At 38.6% G+C, this 14,926-nt stretch overlaps 1 protein-coding gene across 5 annotated transcripts in view; it reads right to left on the bottom strand.

Annotated features, from left to right (window-relative positions):
- Window positions 1-10,970: 10,970 nt before the first annotated feature.
- LOC113438463 (TLE family member 4, transcriptional corepressor) overlaps window positions 10,971-14,926 on the bottom strand; it is a 158,891-nt gene continuing 154,935 nt past the window's right edge. For all 5 annotated transcript variants that reach the window (XM_087926756.1, XM_026703836.2, XM_026703837.2 and 2 more), the window contains 2 exons: window positions 13,413-13,857; window positions 10,971-11,805 (listed from right to left, as the gene is read on the bottom strand). In XM_087926756.1, coding sequence (XP_087782882.1) covers window positions 13,750-13,857 — 108 coding nt within the window. In that variant the 3' untranslated portion in view covers window positions 10,971-11,805; window positions 13,413-13,749. The remainder of the gene's footprint in view (window positions 11,806-13,412; window positions 13,858-14,926) is intronic.

Genomic DNA, 14,926 nt, shown 5'->3' with positions numbered 1-14,926 from the left:
TATGTGATTAGAGGATATCTAGTTCATACAAGAATGTTTGATATCAAGCATTAAATGTGACTGAATTATTTTATTACTGCAGTTATTACACCAGAAGTGCCTCTATAGAGCCTTTACTGCAAGGATTACCATTTCCATGACCGGAAAAGGGGATCGTCTAAGCTTAAGAAAGAAAAATAAATAGCTACCTTTGCTTTGAGCAAATGCATCAGTCTGATGGAAGTCAAAAGGAAAAGGGCTGAAGGAATGCTGTCTTCACATGACTTCACAAAACCACTTCTTCCATCTTCCTTTCTTCTTCTTCTTCTTCTTCTTCTTCTTCTTCTTCTTCTTCTTCTTCTTCTTCTTCTTCTTCTTCTTCTTCTTCTTCTTCTTCTTCTTCTTCTTCTTCTTCTTCCTCCTCCTCCTCCTCCTCCTCCTCCTCCTCCTGCTTCTTCTTCTTCTGCTGCTTCTGCTTCATCATCTTTGTCTTCATCTTCGTCGTCTTCTTCCTCCTCCTCTTCCGTTTTCTTCTTCCTCCTCTTCCTCTTCCACTACCTCCTTCTTTTCCTTCTTCCTCCTCTTCCTCTTCCTCCACCTACTCCTCCCCCTGCTCCCTGCTTGCCTTGATCACAGATGTGATCAAGAAAACACATGACAAAAGCTCCCACACTTTTGAGATGGTGTGCTAATTAAAGAACTTTTTTAAAGTCAAAAGAAAAAAAGAACGATATCGCTCTGTAATTTCCCTCTGTACTAAACTCACCTCCTTGTTTACACACACTTTTGTGTTTGTTCAGTTTTAATTTAACTCCCCAGCTTCACAAAGGATTTGTGAATATTCAACAGTGTAAAAATCAACTTTCCCCCCATCCAGGGGTGGGATTCAAATTTTTTAACAACTGGTTCTGTGGGCGTGGCTTAGTTGGTAGACATGGCTTGGTGGTCATGTGACTGGCTGGGCGTGGTCAACTCAACATCACTCACATCAAGGCACGTATCTCCTTGCCTGGCCTCTCATGACTGTGGGGATGCTGCAACAGTCGTAAGTGTGAAAAAGGGTCACAAGTCACTTTTTTCAGTGCCATTGTAACTTTGAATGGTCACTCCACACAAGCAAAGTACCAGCAAAGGAGGAAAAAAACTCCAGAGAAGTTCCAGAGACAGGAAGTCTAGTCCTGCCAAGAATGCAAAAAGGGTTAACGGAGAGTCAGTTTGTGTAATCAACACCAGAATGTTTCCTTCCTGCCTTCCTTACAGGGTTAGGCCAGTAATTTCTCCTAACAACTGGTTCTCTGAACTGCTTAGAATGTTAACAACCAGTTCTAGCAAATAGGTGTGAAGGTGTAGAATCCCATCCCTGCCCCCATCTCTTTTAGATGTCACCAAAACAAAGGCATCCATCCACAAGGGGGAGAAGTATAGAAGAAGCCAAGATGGTGGCTATGCCCATGCTGTGCCTATGAGTGTATCCTTTTATGTCTATATGAGTTCTCTCAATTAAGCTAACGGTATTAAGGATATGATGCTGCTTCATTGAAGAAAAGTGAGACTGAATTGTAAGGATCAGGAGTCCCTATGCACAGATACTGACACCAGGGTCACAGATCACTGCAATATGCTATATCTGGAGCTGCCCTTAAACAACATCCATTAGTTATGTGGACACCTGGGTCAGCACATTCCTCAGCTTGATGGGCTGAGTGGGGTACCAATTTGCTCCTGAGTTTAATTCAAGGTGTTGGTAATGTTCTATAAAACCCTACATGGCATGGATCAATTAATTGAAGAATCTACCGATCTCATTAGATCTGGCTGAAGTGGCATGGTACAAATCCCATCTACAAATAAGTTCTATCTGATAGAACTTGGGGGAACAGCCTTTTCTGCTGTGACATTCACCATCTGGAACATCATTTCTCCTGGAGTCAAACTGCCCACAACCTTGTTGACTTTCCAGAAGGGCTCGAAAACATGAGTTTGTCATCTGGCCTGGGGATCAGGCACTATTGGTGGAGAGTCTGCTAAGCAGTTGTAATTTTAGGAAAATGAATGGTGCTCTACTGCTGATTATGTTTTTATGCTTTGAATAGTTTTATGTTTTGTTTTGAATTATAGTGTGTGTGTGTGTGTGTGTGTGTGTGTGTGCTGATCTTTGTAATCCACTCAGAGTCCAGTGTATGAAATGGGCAGCTATAGGCATTAAACAAATAACTAAATAAAATAGATACCTGCATCCCTTTGCTCTGAGCTTAATGGAGAGTATATACAGGTAGTCCTCAACTTACAATATTCCATTTAGTGACCATTCAAAGTTATAAGGGCACTGAAAAAAGTGACTTATAACCACTTTTCAAAGTTATGACCTTTTCAGTGGTCATGAGATCAAAATTCAGATGTTTGGCAACTGGTTCATGCTTATGACCATTGCTGTGTCCCAAGGTCAGGTGATTCCCCTTTTGCTAACTTTCAACAAACGGAATCGGGGAAGCCAGGTTTATTTAAAAACCTGGGTTTCTAACTTATCAACTGCAGTGATTCACTTAACAACAGAGGCAAGAAAGGTCATAATACAGAACAAGACTCACTTAACAATTGTCTCACTTAACAACAGAAATCTTGTATGCCCTTCTGATAGTGCATTTAATGTTATGGAGGTACTTAGTGGGGCCATTGATGGTTGCGGCAGATGGAGGTGCAAAGTAGATATCCGGTTTGTTGCAGGATCTGATTCCCATGTAAGCATCATCGTTTCTTGTTGCCTGTGAGCTTCAAGGTGGGTGGTTTTTCATATGCAAGTATGGGCCCAGAGAAAATGCTGATTGTTGTCCAGAATGGGCTATAGCTTATTAATAAAGTGAAGAATGGTTTGAGCTCTGAGCTGTGAGTGACAGCCGGGGCATTCTGTCATTCTGTTTCTGGAGTCTGTCTTTTAATAAGTGCTCCCTAGAGCTGTGTGGGAGAGAAACAGAACAGAATGTGTGTGCATGTGAAAGGGATCTTTGATAGCCTCTTTAACTGTTACAAGCCATCAGGCTGTCATGGGTGAGACTGCTACACACACCCTGACACATGTGTACGCACACCAAAAGGATAAACTTTCCTTTCATCTTGGCAAGAACTAAGTGATTTATGGTAAACTTTAATGTTGTGATGTGCCATACACAATTTGTCAGCGGTGAAGAGCTCGATGCTTTCATGTAAACAAATCAGAGTTGCTCTTTCCAGACTGCTGTTTGACACCCCTGGTAAGTGCCAGAGAAGCGTAGTAGTTTCCTTTCCCAGCTAATCCTACAGCTGGTTTTTCCACTCGCAAATCTGTTCTGTGATCCATTGGTTTCACCTCCGATGCCTTTACTTCCTGGCGTTTGACTAATCGACACCATCCAAAGGCTCCAATCGTTGCATAAACAAAGCCTGCAGTAAATCCTAACAGATTTTTAACTAGACATATAAAAGCAGAGCTGGACCAAAAAAAAAAAAAAAAAAGGCAGAAGTTGGAGTGGCTGTAGATTAGAAGGGAAGTGTTGCTTCGTTCATACATCTCCCACGTCAGGCCGTTTGTAGTCAAGGGCTATTCTTACATTAGTTCAACTGAGCTGGAATTTTAATGGACTACAAAAAGTCACGCAATCAGCTGAAATCCACAGCTAACAAAACTGATTACTTTAAGTGATGAATGCAGGCTGGATGGAAGAAAAGACAATGATGATAAATTTGCTTTTACGCTCCCTGTCCTTGTATTTTGCAGCAAGTGTGAACTTTGTGAACCAGAGCCGAAATGCCTAAAGAGCACATCCTGGCAATTCACATTTCTAATGAAATTATGCAAGTGATAGCCATCTGTGACTAAGACTGCAATGCTAGGCACAATTACTTAGCAATAAATTTCTATTGGACTCACCACAGCCAACTTAATAACACTTAGCTTTTTTTTTTTACAGCACTCTTCATGTATGAAGGACTTCACTTACTGACAACAACAACCCTGTAAAGAAGATCAGGAAGATCATTTCTATGTGGAAAATAAGCAGCGCAGGCTTGAAAAAGTGTGTGTGACTGTTCTAAAGTTGGCAAAACACCTTCCAAATTAGAATAGCCCTCAACGTGATGGAAAGCAAATTTGTTAGAATGCATGCAGACACATACTGAAAAAAAAGAAAGAAAGAAAATCTTGATTTTAATTCCTGAGTTGAAATTGCATTAAAAAAATAACCCCACCCACTTCATATTAGAAATGCAAAGCTGGCTCAATAAATGTTGCTTCTGTTTGGCAGAAATGCAGCCGCCAATGGAGCTCCCTCCTGCCATACCTTCTGAGTCAAGCCGAATAGTACCAAAGCTAGTTAAATTATTTTGGCAGGTGAGGAGGAAAATCTCTTAAGCGCCACTTCCCCTCCCTGGTGTTAAAAATATAGTAATAATAGCATTAAGCAAACAATGTGCTGCCCTTTCATGACACCCAACAAATTTGCTCTGCCTAAACACGATGGCAGGTCCCGTGCTTTATTGTGGCTTCCCTGTTGCGCTAAGTAGACTTTCTCCTTCCTGTCTTTCGGCCGTTTTCCATAATTTAAGTCCTCCTCTTGAACTCTGCTTTAACTCTAGCTTTCCTCACACTCTATAAGGAATTGAGATATTCTATTCATGTTCAGGGAAAGCAGGAAGAAGCCCCTACCTACATCCTCCACATCAGCCTCCATAACTAGAGGACGACTTGTCGAGGAGAAAGCTTCTTCTGATGATAGAGATTCTCCGCTCAGTGGAGACTTCGGAGTTTCTTGACACAGAAGAGGCTCTTTCCTACAGCTTTTTTATTCTCTCTGTACAGGAGGTGATGAAAAGGGGCAGAATAGTATGCTTGCCCTAAGCCCCCTCCCAATGTAAGTAGAATCTTGTCTCTTTTCATCACTCTTGAAGGCTTCAAAGACTCTCCATGGTTAATTCTAAAACTGAAGTGTGCATGCTTAAGATAGTCTTACTGACCTTCCTTCAATTGTTTGCATTTTTTTTTTTTGCCTTCCACATAACAGAGAAATATATTTGTAGTGATAAAACATGAGGGGGGAAAAAAGAGAAATCAAGGGAAAGTTTCAATTGGGAGCAAGGACTTGTTAACCAAACCCCACCTATGTGTTATTTCCCCAGGTGACCCTTTACACCAGGACTGTCAAACTAGAGGCTCGTGGACCAGATGCGTCACGTGCTGGCCACGCCTATGCCCAGTTTAGCAAAAGGGAAAAAAGTTGATAGTCACGTGACGCTGCCGTGATGACACAAGTTTGACACTCCTGCTTTACACAATAACCTGAGCTCACTAAGGTTCCTTATATGTATAAATCAGTTCCTTATATGTATAAATCCTTCTGTCTAGGTAAGAGTTGCTTCCTTCTGTGAGGGAGACTGAACAACAAATAAAATAAAAACAAATGCATTCTCTTTTACCGTCTCCCTTTGAAACACATGAACACAGAGTTCTAGGCAAAAGGAAAAGACCCTGGAAGTTACAATCCCTACATAATTCCAATTCAACTCCAGTGTTATTTTGGAATGTATAGTTTTACAAGCTCGCTTGTAAAACTATAGGACAGTAGCTTCGTCCAGGAAAGGAAAAAATCTACGTTTATCTTCCATTTTTTACATGATTTCCATGTGGCCACTTTCTAAAAGTTAATTTTGACTTAGAACTCAAATAAGCTCTAACAGTTCCTCCTATAACACCTTTACCTTTTCAAAGTTAAAAGTTGATAGAAAAAATACCCCTACTTCATATCAGTGGTCCCTTGGGTGTTTCACTCTTTTCATTTTTTTAACCCATCATGATTATCACCATGATATGGTTAATGGATTTTTTTCACAAGCCAGGACAGCCAACAGAAAGAGTGAAGACAACTATATTATTGGTTTCGACTTTATTCATGAAGTCTGTCCAAGTACATCAAATGCTGATGCCTTGGAAGTTTAATGACATGTAGCCAGTAACGTCTTTTGAAAAATAGAGGAATTTTCAGACACAAGCTTACTCCCTTGCTTCAATGCATCAGCTACATACAAGATGAGCAATGCATATTTAGGAATCGTATTTTATGAGTTTAAGAAAAGAAGGGGAAAAAAGGCGTTTTTCTTGCTTTTACTTTCCTTCCACTCCTCCATCAGCTTAACAGATCTTCCACTTCACTTCCAATCACCTAAATGCAAAGGTAAGCTACCCAGGAAGTCTATATTGGATGAGAATTATATAGCATGCTTTGATTTTGATTTTAATTATACTAAATCCTGCGCTCCACAGGGAAAGAAACTTAATTCTAAAGGTGTCTCCATCAGCATTCTATCCATTAGTAGAATGGTTCTGAATTATTTTATGACATCTAATTTTTCAAAGCAACCCCTAATTTGGGGAGCGTAATGGAAGGGAGGCATTACAAAGGCACTTTGCCACATTTATTTCTTCAGAAATAAATAAAAGTTGCCTTTCTCTTCGTACCTGAGCTTAGAGGCTATCCACTTCCTGCTCGAAAAGGAGACCCAGCGTAGCAATTTGGCCTACTTCAGAAAATTTAGCCTGAGTAAAATTACATAGATAACAGTCTTAACAAGCAGCATGGTCACCACAAGATGCTTTTAGCAATTAGTGATTGTCATCAGAAAGGCATATTTAAAGTATAATATCTAGTGTCATCTCCCCATCAGCTTTCTCTTTTTGTTAAAATTTGAATTTTGTTTCATTTCCCAATATAGAAGTTATATCCTTCAAAACCACTTTTTTCAATGGCTGAATTCTTTCCTCAAAAGCAATTTTTGAGTCTGTACACAAACACGCAGGTAGCCCTCAATTTACAGCCATTTATTTAGTGCCTGTTCAAAGTCACAGGGCACTGAAAACAGGGACTTATGACTGTTTTTCATATTGATGACCACTGCAACATCTCCATGGTCACATGACCAAAATTCAGATTCAGACATTTGCCAACAGACTCATATTTACGATGGTTGCGATGTCCTGGGGTGACGTAATCATCTTTTGCGACCTTCTGAGAAGCAAAGTCAATGGGAAAGTCAGATTTATGTAACAACCGTGTTACCAACAAATGCAGTAATTCACTTAACAATTGTGGCAAGAAAGATTAGAAAATGCAGTAATTCACTTAACAATTGTGGCAAGAAAGATTAGAAAATGGGGCAATAGTTAACAACTGTCTTGCTTAGCAACAAAAGTTTGGACTCAATTGTGATTTTAAGTCGAAGATTGCCTGTATATTCACATACTCCCCCACATAATAGCAATAGCACTTAGACTTATATATCGCTTCACAGTGCTTTATAGTCCTAAGAGGTTTATATTCAGCATATTGGCCCCAACAATCTGTGTCCTCATTTTACCCACCTCGGAAGGATGGAAGGCTGAGTCAACCTGGAGCCTGGTGAGATTTGATCTGTCAAATTGCAGTCAGCTGGCAGTCAGCAGAAGTATCCTGCAGTACTGCACTCTAACCACTGCACCACCGCGGCTCAAAATTGCCCATTGGATAGCTTCTTGGGGGGAAGGGAAGTGACAATTCATAGACTTACTATTTATATAGAATGGGACATTGTAATTATAATACTTCTCACACGTTGGCCCCAAATTGCCACATCTTACATTTTGCTTCAATTTTTCAGAAGATGCAATTGAAAATGTTCAACAGCATATTCTGGGAAATTCTTTTCTCTGTCTAACGTTCTATTTTGAGAAATTGGAAAACACTCGCCTTTACTGGCAAGATAATCCTCTTGGTCTCTACAAAAAGATAGTTTTATAAGGGCTGGGAAAAACATTCTTGACTCAAACCGTACGAAAGCAAGTGAATGACAGGCATGCTTTACCGCAGTCAAGAGCAGTTTTATGGACAAGCTGTAAATGTCAGACTACACCTTTTTTAATAATGAAAAAGACACTGTAATACTGTTTCCTTGTAACCAAGACAGAAAATCATTTGGTAAAAGTAAAAAAAACATTTATTGGGTTTGACATTAAAAAGAAAAAGAAAAGAAAAATTATCATGAAGCAGAGATACCACTGCACTCCAAATGCAAAGTCTAAAAGGTTAGGTTAAGAAACTTTAGGTTCAAAAGCAGATGTGGCAGGTACATAATTTAAGAGCTTGTGAAAGAGAAACTTCTGTAGCATATTTTTTCACGCTTCATCTCTCCTGTTAAACATAAAAGGGGGCCCACGGTGGAAAAAGGGAAGCTGAAAGCATCAATCATTGTTGTGCCCATGTGAATGCTTCTGTTGTTGCCCCAGATTATACTACATAAGCAGGAGTAAATCACCAACCCCTTAAAATCTTCGTGGGCAACCCTCTGTGTATTAAAGAAGTATTAAAACTTCTTCATCCATTCCAAAGAGCTTGACCTTCTGGCAACTTATTTGTGCTAGAATTCCAATTTTGATTACATGCTATTTTTTTCCAAATATTGTATACGATATAAATATATGTCAAACAAAAATATACACAAGCAAATGAGAACTACGCAACGGCACCCAGGTGGTAGCATGTACAGATAGTTCTCGACTTAGGACCACAATGGAGCCCCAAATTTCTGTTGCTAAGACAGTTTGTTAAGTGAGCTTTTTACCCCCTTCTTTCTTGCCACGGTTAAATTAATCATTGCAGCTGTTGTTAGTAACGTGGTAGTTAGATTAATCTGGATTCCCCTTTGATCTTGCTTGTCAGAAGGTTGCAAAAGTGATCACATGGTCCCAGACTACTGCAACGGACATAAAGGTGAGTCAGTTGCCAAGCGTCTTTATTCTGATCATGAGACCATCGGGATGCCGCAGCAGTCATGAGGATGAAAAATAGTCGTAAGTCACTATGTTCAGGGCCGTTGTAATTTTGAACAGTCACGATGCCAGCAGAAGAAATGCTGAGACGAAAACAACTTTTAAGGATAACTTTGTAACGAAAGCTTTAACTGCATCTTATCGTCAGTAAAATCAGCAGCACGGTCAGATGGGAAGTGATCCCACTTCATCTCACTGAGAGTTGATCAGTTCAATCCTAAAATGTCCAGTGGGCTATTTTTTTCCATTCAGTGTGCAGTTGAAGCCAGTAAATGAGTACGCCGTGATGATCATGCCATACTTGAATGTTCCACTTCGACAGCATTGAAATTTACTGAACACTTTGCCAGATGAAGGGACACAAACACTTTACCCTCAAAATGTAGGTTGAGAGCTATAAATAGAAGAAAGGCCTCACCATATGAATTAACTCGAAAGGGCTAAAACAGCCTTAGAGCCTTATTGCTATGTTGACTCTCTCAGTCTGAAACTTCTCATCTGTTATGGTCTTGGTTATCTAAGGATGACACTGGGACATGATCGGCTTTTAATCTATTTATAAAGCTACAAAAATAAAATTTGATGTGCAAAAATGTATTTATATCATTAACCTAAGTCAGGTTTAGGTTTAGCAATGCCTTTTTGGCAATGTCATAAAGAACACATGGAAAGTTTCTGCTGGATGCTTTTAACACAACCAGAGCTTCCAAAATTGTAGTTGTAGATAAAAGACTATAATTCTGTGGTTTTTGCTGAACTGGAAATATACCTCTCCCTGATAAGTGTATATGTAAACGGCTTTACAAATTGTAGTGAATAATTTTGGATTAAAATTGCCCATAAAATTATTTTGCTTAAAAAAGTAAATTTGAGCCAATCCAGACATATCAACCATTGTCCCACATACAGATTCTCTCTTTCATATTGCTCCCTTTCATCAGAATCAGTAAATGAATGGATGGATGGATAAAAAATAAATACATAAGGGGGAGCCCCGAGACCAGTATAGCGATAGGTAGCTAAAAGCTAGCTTGAATTGAGAAAGGAAGAGAGAAAAATGGACACATGGGTGCACACATCGAATCATGGTGAAGTGGTTAGAATGCAGTATTGCAGGCTGATTCTGCTCACTTCCAGGAGTTCGATCCTGACCAGCTCAAGATTGATTCAGCCTTCCATCCTTCCGAGGTTGTTAAAATGAGGACCCAGGTTGTTGGGGGCAATATGATGATTCCGTAAACCGCTTAAAGAGCACCAGGAAGCAGTACATAAGTCTAGGTTGCTATTGCTCTCTAAGACTAAATATCTTTTCTTGGGATTATGTTACAGCATGGAGGGCAATCATGTGATTCCGGGTAAAAGCTGCAGCTACTTTAAGGAGTTTCTGGCAGCTGCCATGTGAGTGTCCAACACTCTTAGAAGCCTTTTGTTGTCTTTGAAATCTGATGCAACATACAACTATTAAATATGAATAATCTTCAAATACTTTCATGCTCTTCAGCACTCATATTTATAAATGTTTATACTTCACATCCATTTGTTTTCGGGTTTTTTTAACAGCAACATTTGTTCTTTTCAGCTGATGTAAGTTAATTGCATATACCTACCCCATTCATGCCTGGGAAGGAATCTTGTGTTTTTATAGGCTGAATAAAGAACTAAGAGTTTTGGGGGGTCCTTGATGCACTCTGAGCTTTTTTGTTTTCCTGCAAGCACCAAGGACCCCACAGTTCAACTCTGAAATGCAAATATTCTCTTCCATTGATACTAGGAAGTTTTTCTTCCCCCTAACAGTCATTTGTTGAACAAGTCAGAATGGTATGGCTCACATGCCACCCTAAGTTAACAACCAAACACACTGTGGTTTACTGCCACATGCAAAGCAGGTCACTACAGCTGTACTATAGGAAGAAAGATATATTAATGGAAACCATATGCTGAAACCGTATCTGGCACTAACATCTACAAAGTTGCCAAACAATTCACTTCATATAATCACACAATGTTTTTGTTTAATAAACTCATTCAGGAAAAAAAACCTATGGAATGGGAAATACCTTTTAATATACATCATATGTTCTTAGAGTAAGTTGAAAAAGCAGTAACATCTGTTTGCTGGTTTCATACTGTAGAACACAAAAGAAGGAAAAACTAGAAAAAAATCTTTTCTTACAAGTTACTTATGTTTAATGCTTAAAAGTTTGAATGCACAAACAATAACCTACCATTATAGAAGTACTTGTGGTCAATACAATGCATTAGACCTATGTACAATGACACAGTTTAGTATCAAAATCTTTCTACACTGTAGAGTAATTACGAAATGACATCAAACACTGAGCACTTAACACATTATTATTATTAATATTATTATTTGCTACCACATTTGGAACTTCAATGAACAGTCCATTTTAACTTGCAGCATTAACCCATTTCTAGTATGAAATTAAGTAATTTTCTACTTACACAATAAAGGTTTATCTACACAGTTCTTTTGATTTTGATCCATAGCAGCAAAGGCACTGTACATCAGCAGATCCACAGACTTAAAAGGTTTTTTTTTTTTTAAAGCATTCAAAAGGAATATGTCACAGGTCATAGTTTAACAGCAACAACAACAACATAAAAAGATAACACATGGTTTCTGGCACAATGGCTCAGCCTGCGTCCATTTCAGAGACGTTCAACTAAGACTTGGATAGAACTGGTGGTAAAGGAAGCAAGTCCTTCTCTGAGTGAAAAATCCATTTTGTTCTGCACTTCAGAATGAGTGCTTTCCTAAATTCTAACTCTGAGGTCCTCACTTTTATAGTTTGTATTCGTGTCAGAATCCATTCCTTTCTCAGTGCCATCTCCAATGAATGTATCAAATATTTTTTTCTGTAATCTTTAGAACTGCAAAATTGCCCAAAGGCGTGTATCTTTCTTTTCAAAGAAATGTAGCAAAAACATCCAGAAAGAATGAAGATGATCTTTGAGACACATTATTGTACTTCTCTCTGAAATACACAAAATAAAAGTGGTATTAAAAATTCTGACCAATGCACTCTACTTAAACATCTCAAAGTATAGACATTATATACTCCACAGGGGATTGACAAAACACTGTCAAATGGCTGCTTAAAATAACTTGTTAAGAGTATAGTTGGTTTTGGCATGTATTTTCACAATTTCTTGTATTTAGTTTTCCCTTAGAAATATGAACTTACTGAATTTGCTCAAAATATGGAGGCCACAAAAACATGCACGAACCTCAAAACAATATTATTATTTTTTAAGCAGGACTTAAGGACATGCTCATTTGAAACAGAAACTGCTATTATTTGAATTACCAAAATGATTTGTAAAACATCATAAGAATATAGTTAGGATGCTAAGCTACCAGAGAAAACATGAGTGACTGACAACTCAGGCTAAAATAACAAGAAAGTGGTTTTATTAAATAAAACTTGCAGATGAATAGAGGCTATAGTACATGGGTGTCAAACTCGCTGCATAACACTGCCATCACATGATGTTTCATGACATTGTTCCCATTCACAGAGCTGGGGCGGGCGTGGCCTGTGCATGATGCATCTGGCCCTTGGGCTGCCAGTTTGACACCCCTGCTATAGAACATGATAAACTAGGATTCCACTCTCTTCTAATTTTTGATGGATAAATATTTTGCAAGAAAGAGAAAGAGAGAATACAATGTAGTGTAGATTGATCCAATTTATAGATTTGTGGTCCATTATTGCTTGCTTTCAGACATAGACTTCAATTAGAGTTTGGTTAATTGTAAATATGGCAATCTTCCCTGACCTGAGTTTCCTCCAGATGTGTAAACTTCAGGATAAAGCAGTGGCTGGGAATTTGGGAAGTTGAAATTCAACTCAACTGGATAGTGTCCAAGTTGCATAAGACTCTGCTCTGGGAATAAACCTGGCTAAGCCTTGGGTTAACAAGCTTCCCCTTTCGTTTTATTCTCGAGCAACTTCAAGGAGATCAAAAATCATTCTTGATCATTGGCTGTATTGGTTCAGATCCAAAACAGCTGAATAGCTTGAAGTTGAGGAAAGCTAGTTGAGGAGAAATAAACACAACCATGATTTGAAGTATGTTTTTTTATATAAATCCCACTTAATATTAACCAGTTTGTCTCAGTAGACATAACCATCCCTGCTTTATTTATAATGAAAATGAATGCTTTTCATTAGCTCCAATGCACTGCAGAAAAAGCCTGTGGTTTTGGGAAGGTTTATACATGCAACGCTTAATAATAGATTAGTGTTATTTCTGGACAAACCCATAGTCTGGGAGATGGGCCTATCATTACTGACATTTCTGTATCCTTTTCAGATATTATAACCATCCAATAGTGTGATGAGTAATGGATGTTTCATATTTCAAGTTCCTACAGGCTAATGTGAACTAGGTCATTACCATTTGTAATACTGTATTCTTTTTAAACTACATGACCTAATGAAACTCTTGTCTTAAATAATATTTGCATAACTTATTCAGATATAATTAGCATGCGCGCACACACACACACACATTTGCCCTTTATTCCCAACAGTCACACACAACCCAACAATGTAAAGTCATCAAGAACGCAACGCACCTTCAAATCCAAGGCAGACGCTGACCACTTTGTTTAGTCAGTTCCTTGTTAGAAAGATTTCTTTAACAAAATAAATACATTACAGCTATATTACATAATTAAAAGAGTCAGTTCCCTGTTAAGTATGCTTATTCCATCTTCTTCCAAGTAGATAGCTGAAGATTTGGTTTTATATGTTCTTAATGAGTGAGTGCTTGCTATTAAATAGCAAGTCTAGTGGGAAAATTCCACAACCATGTTGAACATTTTCATCCCTCAGATTGGGAAACAAGAAAAATAAAAGTAATATACAGCAAAGTGCTACTAGAAGGAGTAGGGTTTTCATTCAGATTTGTCTCTAATAAATAACTTCATAGACTGTAGCCTTCTTGTCCCCAGAGCCAGTGACAATGTATTTGTCATCCACAGAGATATCACAGCTAAGTACAGAAGATGACTCTTTGGACTAAAAAAAGAAAAAAAAGTGTGTGTTAACAATTCCCTGCATAAATCAGATGAAATAGTAAATTAGTTCCTTTTAAGAAATAAAACAGTTACAGGATGGTTCAATTATACATTTCTGCTTCCTGTCTGGTATTATTCTCCAGTCTGTGCATCTTCAAACTTAATTGCAGTTAACTCTCCAGGCTTGAGAGAATAATAAGGTTGTACTTGGCATACATGTACCCTTCTCTAGAGATTAAAATCAACAAAACACACTTGTTACACAGTATTATTTTCTTTCTTGCAGCCTTGAAGAGTTTAAATAAAACAGAAGTGACCTAATGTGTATTCATAACCAATTGGGATAACCAGATGTCTAAAAGCAGCCCACAGAGGAGGCAGTTTGTGATAGAAAATGAATGGTTTGGTTTGCTTAAATACAGTTCAAAGCCTACTTTTAGCTGCAGAAAAACTTGGAACCTAGCTTGAATTCAGGCTTAGCAGGGGGAATAATTAGGCCTCAGTGATCCTGTCAGCCAATTGTGGTTTTGCTGCCTGATTGTGGGAAACAGGCCTCAAACCAAATAGAGGCGTGGCATAAGAAAAATGCAAAAGGCAGACCGAGTGGGGTGAAAGGAAGGCTCAAGAAGGCCAGACTCCAGAGTGGCAAAATAAGATCCTTGGGATCAGGAAAACAGATCTTTGGGATCAAGAAAACAGTGGGAAATATGCCCACACATGCTTCCGAGACAAATGATTGAAGTCTCCTTACTTGGTTTCAGAGTATTACTCAAAGCCACCAAAAGCACCTTTAAATTCTCTCTAATGAGTCATATGCCTTTTTTCTCTTTCACTGTTTCTACTGTTTTATTCAATATTGCCCGGATTTCTCCTATTATAGCATTTATCCTTGGGATTATCATACTGTTGTTATTGTGTGTACACACACACACACGTGCCATGCCCACCACAACAAATTCTGATGGCTACAAAGATTCCACTTTGTAATAGGTGCGGAAGAAAAACCACAGTTATTACTCTTTAATAGCAATTTCAGCCATGGGGCTGGAAATGGATTCAGCATAAAATGA

Source organism: Pseudonaja textilis, chromosome 2 (genome assembly GCF_049901715.1).
Source record: "Pseudonaja textilis isolate UNSWEBS1 chromosome 2, rPseTex1.2, whole genome shotgun sequence".
NCBI classification, from domain to species: Eukaryota; Metazoa; Chordata; class Lepidosauria; order Squamata; family Elapidae; genus Pseudonaja; species Pseudonaja textilis.
The sequence above is the reverse complement of the archived record's forward strand: the minus strand, read 5'-3'. Positions and strand labels throughout refer to the sequence as shown.